Consider the following 20,138-nt stretch of genomic DNA (forward strand, 5'->3'; position numbering starts at 1 on the left):
GCGGCGCGACCGATGGACAGGCTGCGTCAAGGGGCGGCTCGACGCGCGTGTGTTGCGCCACGCCTTTGCGCGCGTCACCTTGCCTCTCGCCTCACCTCGCACCTGCCTCCGGCGGCGCTGCCTCACTTTTTCGCTCTCCGGCCTCGGCAGCACGTCCGGAGCACAAGGATGGGCACATCAGCAGCACAAGCCAGCTCGGCCTTGCCGTGAGCGTAGTCCGGCAACATCCACGCTGCGAGGCTGTGCGCGCATCCCGGCTCGGCAGCGCCCATCCTCGCAGCGCAGCGCCGCAGCAGACCCATCAACTCTGCTCGATCAGGCAGCTGCACGCTCTGCCTCGGCAAGGCTCGGCACCGTGCCGCCGCAGCTCGGCAGTCTTGATGTGCGCCAGGGTGCGCCGGAGTTGCAGCGCCGAGGCAGAGGGCCACGGCCGTCACACGAGCGCCAAGCGCCGAGGGAGCCCGGCGGCGGAAGAGCATGGACGCCGTAGAGTTGAGCTGTCGCCGGCGCTGCGAGCCGGCAGGGCCCTCAAAAGGCGGAGCTCGGCGGCGTGCCTGGCTTGCCTCCTCACCACCAGCCCATCCACGGTCACTCTCTCCACTCTTCTCCTTCGTCTCCGTCCCTGACTCTGGCAGTCTCGGACTTTCCCTTGAGCGCGCGTGCATCAGCTCTCTTTCACTCCTTCGTCTGGTCCTCTCGCTCCGCTGTGCGGTCTCGAGTAGCCACCTCCCGCCAGTCGTCGCTCGCCTGCTGTAGATCAGCTCGCACGCTCTCTTTTCTTGCTCCGGCCCTTCCTCAACTCCAAGGACCGGTTCCTTTTCCATCCCTCATCCCGACTAGCCTCCACGCTATCAACATGGCCGGTGCTCGCAAGCAGACATCGTCCGGCTTCGGCCACGCCTACACGGCCATGGTGGCCCTCGCACTGCTGCTCGCCTCGAGCTCGCTGCAGGGCGCCAGTGCGCTGCCGATGAACATCGCCGACGCTGCGGCAGCCTACGCCGCCGCCATTCCCGATGCCGGCTCGTGGTACGACTCGCAGATGGCGGCGGCCTCGAGTGTCGCCGCGCCGGCGCTCGCCGCCGTGGTGCCCACGCCCAGTGCACTGAGCCCGGCGGCCGTGTACAGCGCCGCCATCCCCGATCCCGGCACGTGGTACCTGGCGCAGATGGCGTCTGCCAGCTCGGCCCCTGCCGCCGTCGCGACGGCCGGCGCTGCGCAGCTGCTCGACCCCGTGGCGCTGCCGGCCATCCAGGCGCTGCAGGGCGCGCTGGCGGCCAACCTGGCGCCGCTGCCCAGTGCGGCCGCCTCGGGTCCCGCAGTTGTCTGGGACACGGCCGCCGGCGTCGACGAGCAGCGCAAGCTCTTTGCCCTCGCGCGCCGCCACGCCGCCAGCGTGCAGTCGGTGCACATGCAGCGCGGCTATGCCAAGTGGAACCGTCGCCAGGACGCAGCGGCCAGCACGGATGCCTCGACGGCACAGCAGCCGGCTGCTGCCACAGACTCGAGCGCTGCAGCACCCGCAGACTCGACAGCGCAGCAGCAGCCCGCCGACAGCTCGACGCAGCAGCCTGCCGCTGCCACGGACTCGAGCGCAGCAACACCCGCCGATGGCTCGACAACGCAGCAGCCCGCCGATGGCTCGACAACGCAGCAGCCCGCCGACGGCTCGACGCAGCAGCAGCCCGCCGACGGCTCGACGCAGCAGCAGCCCGCCTCGACGGAGGCACAGCCCGCAGCTGCCGACTCATCGTCTGCCGCCGCGGCCGATGGCTCGGCAGCCACGCCGGCCACCACTACTGACTCCACGGCCGCCGCCCCGGCTGATGGATCAACTGCAGCACCGGCTGATGGCTCGAGCACTTCTTCTCCTGCCTCGACGGACAGCACGGCTGCCCCGGCCGATGGCTCCTCCTCGAGCACGCCTGCCGCGTCCGATGGCTCGAACTCTGAAGCTGCGGCGCCTGCGCCGGCGGCTGATGAGACCACTCCGGCGGCCGATGCCACGAGCACCACTCCAGCAGCTGCCGAGGCCACGCCTGCCGCCCCTGCGGCCGAGGCGCCGGTATCCGATGCGACAAGCACCACGCCGGCCGCCGAGCCCACGCCCGCTGCTCCCGCAGCCGAGGCACCCGCGTCCGATGCCACGAGCACGAGCACCACGCCGGCAGCTGAGCCGACCCCCGCTGCTCCCGCTGCTGAGGCGCCGCCGGCCGCCGACACGACCTCGTCCGCGTCGAGCTCTAGCTCTGCGGATGCGACGTCCAGCTCGAGCTCCAGCGCTGCTGAGACAACGTCCACCTCCACCGACTCGGCCGCGGCCTCCTCGAGCACCGTGGCGCCGGACGCGGCTGCGACGTCGAGCTCGAGCTCTGCCGCTGTCGTCGAGACGAGCACGGCCACGGAGGCCAATGTCACCACGTCGTCTTCGTCCAGCAGCGCCGCTTCCGCCACGCAGACGGCCAGCGATGCTGTCGTTTCGTCGTCGTCCACGCCTGCCTCGCCTGCGCCCACGCCCGCGCCGCAGAACAACGTCGTCGTGCCGGACAATGACGGCGCGCGCTGGGAGACGATTGTCGTGATGGTGCCGGACAACAATGACGACGACGACGACGTCGTCCGCGCCTCAGTCTCCTCCTCGGCTCCCGCATCCGGCGCCACGACGGCGCCCATCGTCGACACGTCCAGCCTCGCATCCATGGTGAGCGGCGCGCCTCTGTCGCACTCCTTCATCAGCGACACCAGCGACTCAACCAACTTTCCCGTAAAGCCCGCAAGCACCCTCGCCGAGTCGACGACGCGCATCGCCGCGGCGGCCACTGGCTTTGCTGCGGTCGGCGAGCCGCCGCTGCGTGAGTCGGTCCGCACAACACCTGCTTGGACCCAGCTGACACCCTTCTGCAGTGGCTGGCGCCTCGACAGACAGCGACACCGACGGCGACGAGGACTGCGAGGACGACGAGGACGATGACGACGTGCCCGCTGCCACGACGGCCAAGCAGAACGCCGCCGCCTCGACCTCGACCCGCGCTTCCTCCACCTCGACTCGGGCCACGAGCACCGCAGCCAGCAGCACCTCGACGAGCAAGCCCTCGAGCTCTCCTACGCCGACGACGACGCCTGCCGCGCCCTCGTCCATCGGCGCATGGATCGACGCTTTCCTGGTGCGCACGCCGCGCCCCGCGCAGTCCGCTTGTGCCTTGCTGATACCGCCTACCCTGCAGTCCAAGATCGGCATGAGCAGCTCCTTCAAGGACCTCTTCGCGCGCGACTTTGTCGACGACGACGAGCCGCAGCTGCTGCGCCGCACCGACGGGCTCGTCTGGGCGCGCGAGATCTGAGCGCCGCCGCCCTCGTGTCACACATGCCCGCTCCTCGCCTTGACGGCGCAGTCCGTAGCAATGCATCTATCCCTAATCTACCCTGCTCGGCGTCACTGCCACCACTTTGAGTAGGCTTCGCGCGCCGCCGCGTCGCCCTGGAAGCGAAACTTGACGACGGCCGGCGGCTCTGCAAAGCCCTCGTCCTGCGTGGGCACCTGCAGCGCGGAGAAGTAGGCGCCGATGGCGATGCCCGGGATGAGGTTGCGCTCTGGCTCGTGGCCCAGGTCGTGGTGTGCGCGATAGTAGCTGTTGTGTACTACCTGTTCGGAGCTGAGCTCGAACCAGGCGCAGCGGATCGGAACGCCGCGCTCGGCGGCTAGCTTCTGCTCGCGTGCCCGACGGTTAGCAGGTGTCCGAGGCGGGAGCAGGTGCGCGAAGACTGACAACGTAGAACGCCCGTGTAGCCTTGTCCCGGTTCGTGCTGCAAAAGTCGTCAGTGACAGAGCTCACTGGTCACGGCGCATGCGCTTCATGCTCACTTGTCTGTTGATAGACACGAGGGTGCGTCAGACGGGATACATAGACGCGCACACGAGCGCCGCTCACCAATGACGACGCTCTTGCCCTTCTGGAGAGCCTCGCGGGCCTTGGCGATGCACTTGTCGCGCTTGCCGAGCGTGTCCTGATTGATCCACTCGTAGCCGGCCGGCTCGAAATGATTGCGGTAGTAGCTGGTCTCTGTTCGTAGCGTCAGCCCGGTGCGCAGATAGGCGAAGTGCTGTGACGCACTGCCGGAGGCCGGAGGACCGACGAAGACCAGAATCTCGGGAGAGCTTGCAGGAGCGATCGCAGGCTTTGATGGCTCTGCGTCATCTTCTGCTGTGCGTCTGTCAGCACATCACGGACAGCATCTCCTCGCGATTGACCCACTGGCCCAAGAGAGACGCCAGCCCTTCAGTTTGTAGTCCTCCGCCTGCGTCGTGTATCGTCAGCGAGGCGCCAGAGCTCAAGCAAGTCTGCTTTCTCCACGCACGTCGCCGCCCTGAAACCACTGCTCGGGCGTAAAAAAGGGCAGGCCGAGGTTGTCGGCCCACTTGCGGTCCGTGTCGTTGTGATCCTTCGCGATGCGGCCCCGCGCTGGCCGGCCAGCAGCGTCACCGACGTAGAAGCTACTCCCGTCGCCGCCGACCTTGACCCAGGCACGCTTGCCGCCCGCCACCTCGAGCTCCTGCATCGTGGCGTCCCACATGCCCGGCGCGGGCTTGCGGAAGCGGTCGTCTGCCAGCGCGGCGAGCACGAGCATCGGGCAGCCGATGGCCTGCGCGATGTGCGCAATCTTCTGCTGCCAGGTCAGCACCTTCTTGGCGGGCTTCGAGATGTCGTACGGCGTCGTCTGCTTCTGGTTCGACACGATGACGATGACGGACCTGCAGAGCGAGCAACGGTGAGCTGGATACTGGCTACGCAATGCGACGGACGCACCCCGACTCGTACTCCTCGCGCACTCGCTTGTAGACGTTCGCGAAGACGGGCTTGTAGTCGTACGGATCGCTTGGCGAGGGCCACGTCTGCAGAGAGTGGATCAGTCCGGTGCGCCTGCCGACCCTACACCTTCACACTGCGCTCGGCGTTCACTCACCCCCTGCTTCGGCACGACGAGCGTGCCGTCCAGATCGAACGCAGCCACCTTGATCGTCTGCTCTCTCTCGTTCTCCGGCAATGCCAGCGTCTTCTCCACGGCAGCAGCAAATGGCGCACCACACACGCCCAGCAGGCAGCCCGGCTTGCCGCGGAAGCGCAGCGGCGCCCGCCAGACTACGCGTGCGGAGCCGCTGCTGGTGGTGCTTCCTGACGCCTCGGCGGACGCGCCTGACGCAGCGCGCGGCGTGAAGATGGGCGCCACTGCCGCACGTGGGCGGAGTCAGCGGTGCAGGCAGAGCACAGCATGAGAACCTGAAACTCACACTTGCGCAGCGACGGAGCTGGCTTGGCGCTCCCTGCCGGCGCATCAGCCGCTGGCATCGCCGCTGCTGGCTTCGCTGCAGCGGACTTTAGCTTCTTGGCGCGGCTGGCGACGAGCTGGATGGGCTCGTCCTCGGCACTGCTCTCGCCTGCGGCTGCGCTGCGCTTGGTCGCGCGCGTGGACGCACTCATGCCCGCTGCGGCAGGAGCGGCGAGCGGCAAGGTGCCTCGTCGCCCGGTGGCCGCAAGCAGCAGGCCGGGCCGTCGAAGGAGCGCGGTCGGCAAGAGCGCGCGGAGACGCGAGGAAGTCGGAATGGCGAGGGCACACAAGGCAGGCAAGACGAGGGAGCGCTGCGTGCACCGCGAGCTGGAGGTGACGCCGTGTTGCGCCAGCCAAGGGCGAGATGAGGGAGGAGAGCAGCGCGCGCGGTGTTGCTCGAGGCAGGCGCGAAGACGGTGCTCCACACCTCGCCCCGCTCCCACGCTCGTCACGCGTAGAGCCGCGCCGTGGGAGCGTTCAGTTGGCTGCGCACGATGCGCAGCAGCCGAGCTCTCCACCACGACCTCCGCCTCTCTCCCTCGCAGCGCACTGCCTGGCTCACTGACGCTGCTGGCGGCAGCAGCCATGGCCTCCTCGCCCTCCTCCTCCTCCTCGGCGCTGCCGACGGCGGCGCTCGTGCTCAAGGCCTCGTGCGACGAGCGCACCAAGCGCCTCGTCTGGCCTGCCGCGCCGCTGCAGGCACTGCGCTGGGACGCCTGCCGCCGGCGCCTTGCAGAGGCGCTGCAGTTCGCACAGACGGACTTCAGAGTGGAGTGGAGGGATGATGACGGCGATGTGGTGAGTTGCCGGAAAGAGGCACAGCGAGGAGCACAGGATGGCGCAGGTGTGGAAGAGTGGAGGGGTGGAGCAAGCAGCAGCAAGCAGACAGCGGCGCGATAGAAGGACAGCGGCGCGATAGAAGGACAGCGAGAGGCGCTGAAGGCGAGCAGGGAGCAGCGAGCATGCAGCAGCGCCAGAGACCATGGCAGAGGGAGAGAGAGAGCTGCAGCGAACAACAGAGCAGTGAAGGACAGCGGACTCATCTCACCTGGTGCTGGCGCTCACGCTCTTTTCACAGTGCGAGATTTCGAGCACGGCCGACCTGCACGAGGCGCTCTCCTACCACATCTCCTCCGATCCGTCGCGGCGCAGCGAGCCCGTGACGATGCGCGTGTCGGTGCGCGTCAGCACGGCCGTCGAGCTGTCTGACTTTGGCTCGAGCTTCGGATCAGCGTGGGGCGGCAGCAGTGTCGGCAGCCTGGACCTGTCGCGCCGCGGCGGAGAGGAGAGCGAGGGCGACTACTACAGCGGCTCCGACGCGGCGAGCGAGTACGATGAGGAGCGGAGCGCGTGGGCGGCTGTGCCTAATCAGCCAAGATCGGGCAGCGCATCGTGGGACGAGCTCTCCGGCAGCGAGGGCGCCGACGAGTGGAGCATCGCCGCTAGCTCCGTCTCGGGCTCGGGTCCTGCGGCACAGCGCGCCGGCCCATCGCGGATACTGGCTGGCCCAGCTCAACGGCAGCAGGATCGCTCGCTGTCAGGAGGCTCTTCCAGGCCCTATCACTCCTCCTCTTCGCCTTCTTCCTCCGAGTCTGAGCCTTCAGACGCCGAGACCGAGTCTGGCCTTGGCGTCGGGACCAACTCCTCGTCTCTCGCCAACGGCGCACGCTCAAAGAAGTTTGCCAAGGCACGCCGCATGGTGGCTGCACTCGATGCGCTGGCACTACTTCCGCAGCATCAGACGCACGGCTATCTGCACGAGGGCATCCGCTGCTCGACGTGCGGCATCGATCCGATCCGAGGCGCGCGCTTTCACTGCATCGAGTGTCCGGGCGGACGAGACTTCGTGAGTGTCAGGTGCAGCTGCCGTGGAGTCGTAGCTGACTGGGATTGGCCAAAGTGTGCGCCTTGTGAAGCCGCCCCGCCCTCCGCCTCGACGACAGAGGGCCATCAGGCGACACATCTCGTGCTCAAGCTCACAATGCCAGTCTCCACCTCCGCCGCCGCCTCGTCGCTTGGCATGTCTCTTCTGCACGCACAGCAGCGGCTCTATGCCGAGGCGGCCGCACACGCAATGCGGAGGAGTGCGTCAGAGGGCAGTGTCAGCGCCAGTGGCAGCAGCAGCAGTACAGCTGCAACGACGCCCAACGGCTCGCATTCCCACACGACCTGGCAGCCGTCGCCGCCGCAGCAGCAGACGAAGTGCGACTACTGCAGCGGCATGCTCGAGGGCGTGCGCTACGTCTGTGCCAACTGCCCGCTCGGCGAGACGGGAGAGGGCTACAATCTCTGCCGGACGTGCGAGGTGCACTCGCTCGCTGTGAGTGTGCAGGCGCAGGCCGTGCCAATGCCTTGCATCCGCTGACGCGTTGCACGACAGTGCCACGACCCGGCGCACTTCTTCCTCAAGATCCGCGTGCCCAAGGACGGCAGTGGGCGTCTCGCGCTGCAGTCGCCGCTGTATCGCAACGAGAGCCTGCTGCCGATCTTCTACAAGGACCTCTCCGCCGACGCACCTCCTCTGGGCACTGCTGCCGGTAGCCAGCAGGCCTCGCAGCCGCAAGGCAGCTGCGGCGCCTCACGCTGGGCTCGCGACTTGACAGCTGCTGCAGCGGCCGCGTCGTCTGCAGCGGACGCGTCAGGCGTCAAAGGCCGGCTAGGCGGATGGCGACGACGCATCATGGATGAGATCGAGCTGCGGCGCTTGACCGAGACGAGTGGCGCACGGCAACGGCAGCTCGTGCCACTGAGCGCGCTCATCCACCCGTCCATCCTGTGCGACCTGTGCTACGAGGTCATCGAGGGCCCGTGGCTGCGATGCTGCAACTGCACCGGTGAGTCGGGCTCGCGAGCAGCGCAGCACTCGTGCTGACAAGGCCTTAGCGTCGCACGACCTGTGCGTGGGATGCGAGGGGAAAGTGGCGCATGACCCGTCCCATGCGTTTGCCGTCTTCAAGCAGCCGGTGAGTCTTCATGCCTGTCCTCTGCACCGCTGCGTCAGACTCACCGACACCCTCTGCCAGCTCGACCTGGACCTCTTCAAGTCGGCCATCGACCTCTCGGCCGACTCGGGCGCCGCACGGCCGCTGCTGCCGTTCCGCATCGTCTAGCCCCTCGGCTCCTGCTGCGCCTGCACGGCTGCCCGTGCACGCTTCTGTCTCTGCTCCCTTCTGTCGTCACCACCACTGGGCCAAGCAGCCGCCTGCTTGAATGCATCCGTCATCTAGCCTGCTGCCTGGGCTGCCCCGGCCAGACGCGTCGCGTCATCGTGTTGGACGAGGCCAGGCGCGGCGCCATGTGGAGGTGCTTCCGGCGCCTTCTTCGTGCGCTGAGGCAGCAGGCCGAGCGCCGCCTCACACCACATCGTCCCTCGTTCCGGCCCCAGTCCTCTTCCTTGCCGCATGCCCAGCGCACCTAGCATACGCATCAGCATCATACGTCGCATCGTCAGCCCAAGCCGCATCGCCACACGCCCATCGAGTCCCCTCGTCATGGCGCCCAAGCGTGCCGCACCCGCCTCGCCGACCGCGTCCGGCAGCCGCAAGAGCCTGCGCACCTCCTCCTCGCAGGCCAAGGCCGCGCCAGAGGAGGATGCGCTCGAGGAGCAGCTGCCTGAGATCGACGATGCTCTGCTGCTAGCGGCGGCAGAAGAGGCAGAGCGGCGAGCCAGCGTGCCGCGCTCGTCGCAGCCCGAGGCGCAGGAGAAGGCCAAGCCAGAGAGGCCGGCTGCTGGCCTGCTGGCGGACGATGCAGACCCGCTTGCGATGGAGCGACGCACCATGCATCCGGAGTGGTTCGGACGCCTGGAGAAAAGCATGGCGGCGCCGAGCTTCAAGCAGGTGCGTGCAGTAGCTGCTGCTGTGGGAGCAGACGGCTGACGATGTGCACCTTCCAGCTAAAGAGCTTCCTGGCGAGCGAGGCAAAGGCGGGCATCACTGTCTATCCACCACGTGAGAGAGAAGCGCAAGGGCAGGCTTCGCTGCGGCGCTGACATCGCCCACAGCCGAGCTGGTCCACAGCTGGAGCAGGCTCACGCCGCCGAGCAACGTCAAGATTGTGATCCTGGGGTGAGTCTGTGGCAGCGCCTTCCACACGGCGCTACTGACAAGTCTTTCCACCAGGCAAGACCGTAAGTGACACCCATGCACTCACCACAGGCGACACTGACGCTCTCTGAAGCGTACCATGGGCCGGGCCAAGCGTGCGGTGAGTGTTGCGCTCGCTGCCGCGAGGCGAAGCTCACACTCGGCACCAGGCACATCCTTCTCGGTGCCTCGCTCTGTGCCGGCGCCGCCGAGCCTCAAGAACATGTACAAGGAGCTGCGTGCCGAGTACGGCAACGACTTTGCGGTGCCGAGCCATGGGTGCGTGTCGATCGCAGATGCGGTCCAGGCAGACGCTTGGCTGACTCGCTAGCGCAGCTGCCTCGACGGCTGGGCAAAGCAGGGCGTGCTGCTTCTCAATGCGTGCCTAGTGCGTTCCAGAGCGGCTGCGCTTCCGATCCCTTGCTGACTCCGTCTCAGACCGTCCGCGCCGGCGCCGCAGCGTCGCATCACGGCAAGGGCTGGGAGCCCTTCACGCGAGCCGTGCTACAAGCAGTCGCAGCAGATGCTGCCCGCGCTGGTCCTGGCGCAGCCTCTGGCGCCAAGCCGGCTGCGGCCGCGCCGCCCAAGGGACAAGGCACGATCACCGGCATGTTCGCAAAGCAGAAGAAGCAGCAGAGCAGCGACAAGGGCCCGCAGGCTGCGGAGGAAGCACCGGCGATTGCGCCTGCAGCCGATGCGGCGCCATCCGCACCGCAAGGCGCGGACGAGAAGCAGGGCGGCGTGGTGTTCCTCGCTTGGGGCCTGCCGGCCGCCAAGAGCCTAGCAGACGCCGGCATCACCGACGTGAGTGCCGTCCGCATCCCCTAGGCGCTGCTCTGACTGCCCCTCGTCATGCCGAACAGGCGTCGCCGAACGTGCTGGTGCTCAAGTCTGCGCACCCGAGCCCGCTGTCTGCTCACCGCGGCTTCTTCCGGGCTGCAGCGACGCCCAAGCTGCCCAGTCTCTTCAAGGAGGCCAACGACTGGCTCGAGCAGCCCGGGCGCCGCGGGCCCGGCGGAGGCGTGCGGTGGGGCGAGCTGTAGGCCGACATGGCCAGCCCTCGATCCTGATATATCAGCATGGCATTATCTCGCTGCCCCGCCCCCTGCCTCGTGCACAGCCGTACCTGCGCCTGCGACTGTGCGACGTCATTCGATTGCTGCTTAGTACGTCGAGCCCTCTGCTGGCTGCGGCAGCTTGCGGTTGGCTGGTGAGGCCATCTCTCTGCCGGCGGCGGATCGGGTCAGCATGCATGTGCGGCAGATATATGTCTCTCTAGCACTGCATTGCAAGGCTTCCCCGGCCGCCACTTACCGCCTGATCTCCACGAGGACAGTCTCGAGCGTACTCGTGCGCCGCCATTGGCCCAGCACCGGCAGCAGATTCGGCTCGACCTGGCGGAAAGGGGGTCAGCTCGTGATGCGGCGGATGCGACTTGCGGCAGCAGCAGGCTGTGCATCTGGACTCTGTGCAGCAGAGAGGCTGCTTGCCTCGGATCAGGCTTGGCGCACTGTCTCGTCGTGGCGTTCGCAGCAATCGCAGCATTCGCAGTGATCGCAGCAGGCGCCGCACTGGCGGCGTTTGCGGCCCTCGTGCCCTTCGCTCCCCGCAGCATCCCACCACTACATCGTCTCTCCACTTACCTGTCCCGCCCGGCCCACGCACGGCATGTTGACGCGCGTGATGAAGTGCACCTCGGGCGGCGCGTCGGGGTACTGCGGCCCGCAGGTGATGCGCAGCGAGTAGATGCGGTTCTGGTGCACCGTATGGCCGGGTCCCAGGATAGTGGCGTTCCAGTTGGACATCTCTGTGCGCGGTGGAGTGGTCAGTCGGGATGGAGCGGGGCTGGGCTGAGGCGGCTGCCAGAGGCGCTGCTCGGGGCCAGCTGCGTGCTCGAGGACGAGAGCAGCCTGGCATCCAGCAGGCTCTGAGAGGTGCTAGTCACAAGATGGTGCCATCGGTAGCCAAACGCTCGCAGGAAACATCGAGCTCGCTCCCCCGCGCCAGCTCTCCGGCCCGCGCTGCCAGCGCCGCACGAGCCAGGCCTGCACCCGCATCGCCGCTGCCGCAGCACACTCACGGACGTCGCTGCCGTCGTCGAGGCCGTAGGAGCAGCTGCCGTCGCCGATGCCCTTCTCGCCCTTCTCGAGCTCCTCGAGCAGGCGGAACGAGCGCGGAACTGCGCGGCGTGTGAGTGTGAGCAGGGCACAGGCAGCGGCAAGGCGAGGCGGGCGCACCCTTGGCCATGCTGGGCGGTGCGGGCGGGCGGCGCGAACGGAGAGGTGCGAGCGTGCGTGGGTGCGAGAGTGCGAGGCTGGCGAGGTGGGAGCCGCGGCGGTGGTGGCACAGGGGGCTGGAGCAGGTGGAGTGATGCGGAACGGCGTCAGGGTGCGGCGAGCGCCGCGGCGGTGGCCAGCACGGCAGCCCCAAGCGCGCGGCGCACCTCGCCGCCGCGCCGCGATCGCTCGCCAGTCACGCGCCCATGCCCGCTGCATGATGGCCCCTGCGCAAGCCATCGGCCGGGCAACTCTCGCAGAACCGCTGGCTCATGTGTGAGGCGCAGCACTGGCTGCGCAGTCGTTGTCGATGACTTCAACTCGGCCGTGGACGCGCACGCCAGAGACCCGTGCCACATAGAGGTGACTGAGGAGGCCCTCTCTGCACTGAGCATGCTCCGCGCGCGACGCGGCCTCGTCGTGCAGCGAGCCATCATCTTCGGCTGATGCTCGCTGCTGCTTCTGTCGCCATGCGCTCCCGAGAGGGTGCAGCCCCAGGGCTCAGGGCCTAGCTCGCCATCTAGGCTCAGACAGCGGCTCCTGAGGCCAATCTGTCGAGGGTCACGGCGTGCTTACGTCAGCCTGTTATCGGCGAGCGCCACATGCGGTGCTGGCGCATGTGCCAAGCTCTCGCTTCTTCTCAACCGCGCTGCCTCTTCTCACCACCACACCACCTCCGCAACCATGGGCTTCCGCACCGGCTTCGTGCTCTCCTCGCTCTCCTTCCTCGCCGGCGTGCTCTTCATCTGCGCGCAGTACGACCACCCGCTCATCTTCCATGCCTGGAGCGACGCGGCGCCCGTGCGCGCCGAGCGCTTCTACCTCGGCCTCTATGCCGCGCCGCGCGCCGTGCATGCGCTGCTGCACGGCATGATCGCCCTCGGCATCGTCGGCCTGCTCGCCAAGCTGCACCGCTGGACGGAGACGGCAAAGTGGTTCGACGGCGCCGCGCTTGGTGAGTGCACTGCAGGGTGGCCCGGGAAGGCCTTCTGCTGCAGGCCAATGGCCAGGCGGCACGGCGAGAAGGCACGCAGTCGGCTGCAGAGAGGAGGGCAGCAGTCGACTGCAGAGAGAGGTGCATCACACTTGATGCCTGCTGGAGCGGATCCATGAAAGCTGCTGCCGCCTTGACAAGCCATGCTAGGGCTGGAGCACCCCAGCGCCGCCTGCGTGTGCGCTCGGCAGGCGACATGAGGGCCACAGCCGGCAACACGGCTCGGCTTGAGCAGCTAGCTAGGAGCGCTCTGGGCCGCTGTGTATTGCGCCATTGCTGCAATAGGAGCGCTCCTGCTCCCGAGCTGGAGAAGCAGATCGGTGTATTGCTCGCGAGTCGGCACCCTGCGACGCCAGATGCCGCTGGTGCAGGGTGGATGTGCAGTGCAGAGCACGGCTCGTCGAGAGCAGCAAGACGCTGAACCGGCTCGCTGCGCTTGTGCTCTCTGTCCCGTACTGTGTGCAATGCTAACGCCGCCGCCCGACAGTCTTCTTCATGGGCTGTGTTGGCCTCTACGGCGTGGTCATTGTGCCGAACCTGCGTCTGCTCGCCAACCCGACGTCGATGCGCCTGCTGGAGCGCAGCAGCATTGCGACGCAGCGCGCCACACTGGCCGCCGAGGCCGCGGCGGGCCGCCTCGACCCGTCGCTCGTGCCCACGGGCCCGCTGCAGCCCGACGAGGGCGTGGCGGCGCTGCGCATCGTCGCTGCCAGCAACACGCTCATCCTCGGCCTCTTCGCCGGCGTCGCGCTCATGCTCGTCGCCGAGTACTACGTCGAGAAGGAGGAGCGCCGCATGCTCGAGGCTGCGCGCGAGGCCGAGATGAAGGAGCTCAAGGTCCAGAAGGGCCAGTAGCTTGCTCAAGCGGTCGCTCTCCCAAATGCACGAAATGACAGCGACTCGGCCCCTCCTCCTCTGCAAGCGCGGCGCGCTACTGATGGCTCATGGGATGATGTGATTACTCGGCCCGGCGCCGAGACAGGATCTAGAGTGTGACATGTGCGCGCCCATCCAGACAGGCACGGCTCTGGTCGAGTGCTGGGTAACGATGACGGAACATGTAGGTGACACGACGGAGTGCAGTGTTGGGACAGGAAAGAGGGGGCAGCGAGGAGCTTCAAAGATCCATCACGGCGGCGCAGCCAGCGGCAATGAGGTCCGCCACGCCATCGAGGCCGCGGAACGTGGGTCCGTCGTACGACGCCTCCTGGCCGGGCGGCGCGAGGCCGAGCGAGGCCCAGCCCTCGGGCACGAGCTCGAGGCTGCGCTTGACGTTGCAGAGCGCAAGCACAAGCGGGAACGTGCCGGGCTGCGGCAGCCAGTCGCGCATCGCCTCGGCCTCGGACGGCAGCGAGCCCGTCTTGTGCGGCGCGAGGCCGGACCACGGTGCGTCGCCGCTCTCGCTGCTCGGCGCACTCGAGGCCTCGACGACGAGCGCGGTGACGCGGAATGCGGGAATGGTCGAGGCACGGCGGCGAGGCTCCACAGGAGCGGCACTCGCAGCCAGTTGCGCTGCATCGGCCGCAGCGGCGGCAGAGGCGGCGGCCTGGCGTGCATGTCCGTTCTCCGAGCTGCCGTGCGACAGAACCTGCGCCAGCTTGCGGTACCACGTGCTGCTTGCTGGCGAGTGTGCCGGGCTCGTCTCTTGCGAGCCGCCGAGCCGCGGGCTGCCGAACGAGCGGAGGTCGAGCTGGTCGCCCGCGAAGGGCACGAAGGCCACGCGCAGCATGCGAGTGGGCGCGGATCCAGAAGACACACTGCCGCAGGGCAGTGGCAGCGGAATGAGCATCGTCAGGGTGCCCGGAGCGACAGAGTCGAGCCCGGCAGCCGCGGCGTGCTCGCGAGCGGCAGCTGCGGCGTTGGCTGCGCGGCCGATCTGGCCAAGCGCGATCGACAGCGGACGGCCCGTGCGGTTCAGCGATGACGGCCAGTAGTCGGACTGCGTGGACGGCTGCGGCAAGTTCGCCTCGTCCTGACGCTGAGGCGGCGGCGACGGTGGGCGGCCGATCATGCCGGAAGCGATGGAGCGGTGGCGCTTCAGCGGGTCCATGGAGGCCAGCAGTGCAAGGCTTGCAGCGTCCTGCGGCACACTGGCGAGGGGACTTGGGTGACGCGGAGCTGAGCTGGCAACGTGGAGGCCGAGCGAGCCGGCGAACTTGTGCGCTGGCCGCTGGCGCGCGACCGACGTCGTCAGGAGGATGTTGTCGTCTGACGAGCTGCGACGGCGAGCGCCGTTGCCGGCTGCGAGCCACGAGTTGAGCGCCGAGGGCGTGATGGCGCCGGAGACGAGCGGTGCCTTGCGCTTTGGTCGCTCGTCGCTAAGAATCTCCTCGCTCTCTGTCGTCGCGCCAAAGCTGCTGCTCGTCGGGAAGTCAAACATGCCAAAGTCGATAGTCGAGGCGCCGGACGGCGGAACCTGCGACGACGACGGCGAGATGCTGGACGGCGCGAAGGCCGACTGCTCCGCGACGGAGCCGTCCATCTCCGAGTCGCCCACGCTCATGCTGGTGGTGGACGTGCTGTGGTGCGAGCGCGAGACCGCATCGCGCCCGGACGAAGAGGCCAGCTGACTCTGCCACTCGCCCGACTCGGTCTGGATCGTCGGCGCCAGCTGCGGCGAGTTTGGCGAGGTGTTCGTCGGTCTGCGCTTGCGGAACCAGTCTCCGATGCGCTTGTCCTTCGAGTTTCGGCCCGTCGTGGAGGAGCCGTTCGTGGCGGACGGCGCGGGCGAGTGCTCGATACGCGTCATCTCCTTGCGAGCCTTGCCGCTGCTCTGATTGCTTGCGCTGCGGCTGCGTGACCGCCGCGAGGAGAGCTCGCTGGAGCGCTGCGACGACTTCGACGAGGTGTGCCGCGTGTCCAGCGGGTCCACCTCGCGTGCGCGCGAGGGACCGATGAGACCGAAGGACGACAGCGCCTGTTCGATTGGCCGCGAGTCGCGCGGGGCAAAGTCGTAGTCGGCGAATGGTGCAGCAACGCCACGGGCCAGTGTCCGTGAGGTGCGAGAGACCAGGCCGGTCGTCGAGAGCGCATCATCGACGCCTGCGTGCGCTGCGCTGCGGTGCGACTTGCCGCTGGCTTGCGAGTTCTGGAACTCGTAGGAGAGAGCCTCGTGGCTGACGCTCTTGCCAAGAGAGGGACGACGAGCCTCGGGCAGGTACCATTGGCCGTACAGCGCCTCGGGAGAATTGCTGGCGCTGTCTTCGTCCTCCTGCTGCAGGCCGCGACGCTGGGCCGCGGGCGTACCGAGCAGCACCGTGCAATCCGGCGCACCCGCTCCGCCACGCAGGAACTTGAGCTCGAACAGCGTCGAGTCGGCAAAGGCTCCAGTCGAGGAGCCTGCCTGCTGCATGGCCAGCGCCGACGAGTCGCGCTTGCGAGTGCTCGAGGTGTGGTGGTCGGAGACGATCACGGCGCGGCGAGCACGCTCGTCCTCGGAGCCCTCGGCGGGCGCAACGACCCACTTGCGGGCGTTGGTGGTGCACCGTGCGACTGATAGGGCAGTACGTGCGACGTCGGAGGGGCCCGCGCCGCAAAGCCGCGTGCCGTGCCAGTTGGACATGTTGCCGACGTTGACGCTGTGCATGCCCATCTCGTCGATGCTGAGCAGGTCGAGGGTGTCACGCGCATCGCCGTCGCGCGGCTCGAGCGTGCTCCATTCGCTCGGTGCCGAGGCAGCGCCGCCGAGCATCGCAAAGCCGGAGCCGGCGTCAAGAGTGGGCCCGAGACTTGCGAAGCCGCCCAGCACCTGTCCGGCCGGGTCGTCCTCCTCGGACTGCACCGACAAGCAGGAGCTGTCGCTCTCGATCGGCGAGAGCGTGCCGCCAAGGCCGAAGCGATCTGAAAAGTGCTGCTGCATATCTTGCTCGTAGGCCGCGTCGGCAGCGGTAAGCATGCGTTCGGACGAGAGAATCTCGCACGCATCGTTGCACTGGTCGCGCAGATGGGCGGCGAAGGAGTCCTCGGCCCGGAGATGGGACTGCTGCTCGGAGAGCAGCTTCGCGCCGAGGTGCGCATCGCGCACACTGGAGAATGACGATGCGGCAGTGGAGCGAGCCTTGCGATTCGGCGGCGGCAGCGTCGACCAGATGTCCTGGTTGAACGAGCTATCTGCTGCAGAAGTGGCGTCGGGGCGCGGCGAGAACGACGTCGCTTTTGGCGTCGAGTTGCCGGCTGCGAGGTGGCTGCAGTGTGCGACAGGAACGCCGGTCAACTTCGAAGAGCCTGCGGGTCTTGAGCCTAGGTCCAGACCCTCGACGTCGAGCCGCAGGCTTTGAGCCGAGCCACGGCGCGCGCTGAGGGCAGGACTCATGTCGTCGGGTCGCAGCAGCGAGTGAGGAGGTCGCGTCGGCGAGCGCTGCAGCTGGCGCTGAGCGCCGGCGATGACGCGGATCTCGCGCAGAGTGAGCGAGGACCCAGAGGCAGACAGCTGGTCGGCCGATTGCTTCTTCCGAACAGCGGGAGAGTCGGTGCTCATCGACGCGTCTTGTGCGGCGGGGATAGTGACGCTATCGTCTGCCGACGATAGCGACGACTCCGGGGCCGAGTACGATGCGGAGCCTTCAGAAGACGCAGCAGAGAGGCTTGGCGAGGACGGCCAGTGCGCTGCACTGGTCGTTGTTGCAGGCCGGGTGAGTTCAGGAGACCGGGGTGCGTCGAGCCCGAATGCGGAGTCGGGCGGCGACAGTGGAGAGTTCGGCGAGACGCAGCGACGGGCTACCGCGTAGGCGTTGTCTGGCACGGCGGTCGGTGCGGCACGGCAGCAAGTATCGGCAAGGCGTTCTGGCCGCAAGATGGCACCGCTTGGCGAGCGGCCGAAGGGAGTGCTCTGTTGTGATCGCGGAACAAGCACAAAGGTAGGCATGACGTGACATGTCGAGTGGAGTGCGAGAGGCGACGACGGAGGCGATGCGTCGAAAGCAGTCAAGTACGCGCAGAGCATGGCGGACGGCGCAGGAGATGACAGATGGAGAGGAGAGGGAGAGAGAGTGTCAGCAGGTTGCACCTCAGGCAGCGGCAGTCATAATCCTCAGCTCGCTCCTCAGGGACAAGAATACGCGAGCGATCGCTTGTCCAGCAGCAGACATCGCGGCGCGCCTCGCTTTGTCCTCCTCGCCCATGGCAGGCCCTGTGGCGTCCGCCTAGCGTGCATCTGCATTACCTGCACATGCGCGTGCAGGACCGACGAGGAACGCCGCAGGACGACGCTCTCTGCTGGACGTAGCTGCTGTGGCTGTTCCAGGAGTGCTGGGAGCAGCTCTGACAAAGACCGGCGCCTGCGCGCAGCAAGCCGGCTGCGGCTCGCGATGCTGCCGCGATGGACGGGAGCGCAGGCCGCGCCTGAGCCGCACAGGCTTCGTCCCGGCACACGTACGCCCTGCCTCGCTGATAGCGTCTGCCACCTCCTGTGTCGGCTGCTGAGCGCCACGCAGCACCAGTGCCGATGCTCGGCCGGCTTCGCGCCCTCTCGTGCCGCAGCGAGGCGTAGCTACTAACCGGACGAAAGTCGCTGGACGCGCGGGCAGAAGCTCTGCAGCTGCGAGAGTGACGGCCAAGACTTTCTTGCTCGTCTGTGCGACGTGCGAGACGGTGCTGGGCGCGGCGAGGGCGTGTGAGAGATGCTGGGCGAGAGTGTGGTGTGCGGTGACGGGAGGAGAGAGAGGGAAGGCAAGAGGAGTGCGCGGCGCCGCGAGCTGCGAATGAGGCCTGGCCGGGCCTTGGCCGGCGCGAGCAAGCGAGGGTCCAGCGTTTGCGGTGCGGCTGGCAGAGCGGCGCAACCTGCGTCTCTGCTTCTGCGTGCTCGACGACGGCTGCTGACTGATCGCGGATCGGAGCAACGAGGGTGACAAGTCCGGAGCAAGGCAAGCTGGAGCGCACCCGGGACACCCTTGCGTGCAGCAGCAGCATCAACTTGCGCCGCCGGAGCAGCTCTGCAGCAGGCAGCACAGGAGGCAGCACGCCCTCACCCTGCTGTGTTTGCGGCGGTGCCACCGACGCACGTCGTCGGCCGTGCTTCTACCGCCAAGTCGACTCCGCCGCAGGCGGCCGCGAGGAAGCGGCGCCGCGCATGCCATTCCCTTCATGCCTCGCCGGAGCCGTCCTGCGTGCGGTGCGGCGCTGCTCGCCGGCGCCGGCAGCGCTGCACAGCCGGCGTGCGTGGCTGCCGCATGGCGAGGCGCTGAGCTGCTGCCGAGCGAGGCGTGGCGCTCGGCGGCGCAAGAGCGCGGCGGGGATGGGCGCTGGACGTGCGGGTGGCGCCCCGGCGGCTGGCGCTGTGCCGCAAGCAGCAGCACCCAGCGCAGCGCGAGGATCGAGGCACACACGCACACGAGCAGCACCGCAGCACACAGAGGACGCCTCTTGCTGCTGTGCCGCCGCTCCGACGCCGATTCGCAGAGCGCTGCAGCGCTGCAGCGCGCGCGATTGCTGGCAGATGCGGACGAGGACGGCGCGACGAAGGAGGTGCGGCACGCGGGCGGCGGCAGACGAGAGGTGCCGCCGCACTGCAGCTGGCGCTGCGCGGTGTCTCGGCGCCCGGCCGTTGGATGGGCGCAAGAGCTGCATGCAGCCGAGCATCGCGTGCCACGCCGCCGCGCAGCGGTAGAATCGACGAACGCGGGCAGACGCGGCACCCGGGCAGTGTGGGCGCTTCTGCAGACCCGTGCCGCAGGTTGCTCTGCACGCACGACTGCGTCGCGTGGCGCTGCGTGTGGCGCTCATGCGCCCGTTAGCGTGGCGTCGCAGCGCGCAGCGCACATCCCGCGCCGCCGGATGTGCCAGCACTGGCGTCAGAGGTGCGTCGGCCCTCGGCGCCAGGGCAGAAGCAGCGAGCGTCTGCGGCCATCTCGTGGGCGCTCCATGAGGCGCGGCGAGTGCATAGCCGCGGCACACGGCGGTCGGAGGAGGGCCTCAGCTGGAGGCATCGCGTGCTCGCGACGCTGAAGCTGGCTCGCGAGAGAGGTTCGGCGGACGCGGCGCTGATCTGCGTGGGGTCGGAGCCCGGCACACCGAGACGCTCTCAGCTCCCGGGCGCCAGAACGCAGCGGCGGCAGCGCCACGGACGCCGGTCCTGCCGCCAGTGGTAGTACCGCTGCGGGACCGGCATCCCCTCAGTATCATGCCGCACCGCATTCGGACGCGGCGCGCTACGGCCTCCGGCTATGCCAGCTCGCCCGGTCCCGAGGTGTGCGGGAGACGAAGTGCGCGGCACCGCTGTCACTCTGTCAACATTGGGCGAGTGCCGGGCGTAGCACTGCCCCGGGCGAGGGGATGGGGTCAGGGGAGTTGCGCTGAGCGCGCGGGAGGTGACTTCCCTTCCCAGCAGCAGGCGCATGGCGCGGCGGAGCCAGCCGCAGCATTCGGCAACGACGGTCGTGGCTGACAGCGTGGTTGGTGGTGGCTTCCGCTCTGGTTGCTGCAGCAAGGAGCCGGCTCAGGAGGTGGCAGGGCAAGAAAGCC

The 20,138-nt window shown here is 68.1% G+C and overlaps 8 protein-coding genes across 8 annotated transcripts; 4 read left to right on the top strand and 4 right to left on the bottom strand.

The window, feature by feature from the left end:
- Window positions 1–77: 77 nt before the first annotated feature.
- On the bottom strand, window positions 78–965 carry FA09DRAFT_80723 (hypothetical protein). The gene has a single exon (XM_025745843.1). It carries the CDS (start codon window positions 822–824, stop codon window positions 123–125), a length of 702 nt encoding a protein of 233 aa, XP_025596923.1. The 5' UTR covers window positions 825–965; the 3' UTR covers window positions 78–122.
- Window positions 742–3,520, top strand: FA09DRAFT_80793 (hypothetical protein). The gene is made up of 5 exons (XM_025745844.1): window positions 742–2,235; window positions 2,365–2,701; window positions 2,765–2,852; window positions 2,905–3,164; window positions 3,225–3,520. The coding sequence occupies exons 1-5, from the start codon at window positions 857–859 to the stop codon at window positions 3,339–3,341; spliced, it is 2,181 nt and encodes a 726-aa protein (XP_025596924.1). The 5' UTR covers window positions 742–856; the 3' UTR covers window positions 3,342–3,520.
- Window positions 3,183–5,703, bottom strand: FA09DRAFT_80703 (PNK3P-domain-containing protein). The gene is made up of 9 exons (XM_025745842.1): window positions 5,288–5,703; window positions 4,963–5,225; window positions 4,806–4,891; window positions 4,357–4,750; window positions 4,254–4,296; window positions 4,113–4,199; window positions 3,863–4,061; window positions 3,768–3,804; window positions 3,183–3,706 (listed from the first exon to the last, which is right to left on the bottom strand). Exons 1-9 carry the CDS (start codon window positions 5,475–5,477, stop codon window positions 3,434–3,436), a joined length of 1,572 nt encoding a protein of 523 aa, XP_025596925.1. The 5' UTR covers window positions 5,478–5,703; the 3' UTR covers window positions 3,183–3,433.
- Window positions 5,704–5,842: 139 nt separating this feature from the next.
- Window positions 5,843–8,552, top strand: FA09DRAFT_361795 (hypothetical protein). The gene is made up of 6 exons (XM_025745402.1): window positions 5,843–6,123; window positions 6,404–7,171; window positions 7,226–7,645; window positions 7,706–8,159; window positions 8,209–8,288; window positions 8,349–8,552. The coding sequence occupies exons 1-6, from the start codon at window positions 5,911–5,913 to the stop codon at window positions 8,433–8,435; spliced, it is 2,022 nt and encodes a 673-aa protein (XP_025596926.1). The 5' UTR covers window positions 5,843–5,910; the 3' UTR covers window positions 8,436–8,552.
- Window positions 8,553–8,816: 264 nt separating this feature from the next.
- On the top strand, window positions 8,817–10,453 carry FA09DRAFT_340012 (uracil-DNA glycosylase; the record flags this gene model as incomplete). Its single annotated transcript, XM_025744276.1, has 9 exons — window positions 8,817–9,164; window positions 9,221–9,275; window positions 9,329–9,392; window positions 9,447–9,454; window positions 9,505–9,531; window positions 9,581–9,689; window positions 9,747–9,798; window positions 9,849–10,214; window positions 10,274–10,453. 9 exons carry the CDS (start codon window positions 8,817–8,819, stop codon window positions 10,451–10,453), a joined length of 1,209 nt encoding a protein of 402 aa, XP_025596927.1.
- Window positions 10,454–10,473: 20 nt separating this feature from the next.
- On the bottom strand, window positions 10,474–11,770 carry FA09DRAFT_331132 (UBC-like protein). The gene is made up of 5 exons (XM_025742883.1): window positions 11,648–11,770; window positions 11,491–11,589; window positions 11,054–11,217; window positions 10,725–10,804; window positions 10,474–10,634 (listed from the first exon to the last, which is right to left on the bottom strand). The coding sequence occupies exons 1-5, from the start codon at window positions 11,655–11,657 to the stop codon at window positions 10,574–10,576; spliced, it is 414 nt and encodes a 137-aa protein (XP_025596928.1). The 5' UTR covers window positions 11,658–11,770; the 3' UTR covers window positions 10,474–10,573.
- A 164-nt stretch (window positions 11,771–11,934) lies between these two features.
- Window positions 11,935–13,808, top strand: FA09DRAFT_331133 (hypothetical protein). Its single transcript, XM_025742884.1, has 2 exons — window positions 11,935–12,641; window positions 13,168–13,808. Exons 1-2 carry the CDS (start codon window positions 12,371–12,373, stop codon window positions 13,533–13,535), a joined length of 639 nt encoding a protein of 212 aa, XP_025596929.1. The 5' UTR covers window positions 11,935–12,370; the 3' UTR covers window positions 13,536–13,808.
- On the bottom strand, window positions 13,798–17,622 carry FA09DRAFT_326099 (hypothetical protein; the record flags this gene model as incomplete). The annotated part of the gene is made up of 1 exon (XM_025741193.1): window positions 13,798–17,622. One exon carries the CDS (start codon window positions 17,620–17,622, stop codon window positions 13,798–13,800), a length of 3,825 nt encoding a protein of 1,274 aa, XP_025596930.1.
- Window positions 17,623–20,138: the final 2,516 nt, after the last annotated feature.

The sequence above is a fragment of the Tilletiopsis washingtonensis genome (assembly GCF_003144115.1).
Source record: "Tilletiopsis washingtonensis strain MCA 4186 unplaced genomic scaffold FA09scaffold_16, whole genome shotgun sequence".
NCBI classification, from domain to species: Eukaryota; Fungi; Basidiomycota; class Exobasidiomycetes; order Entylomatales; genus Tilletiopsis; species Tilletiopsis washingtonensis.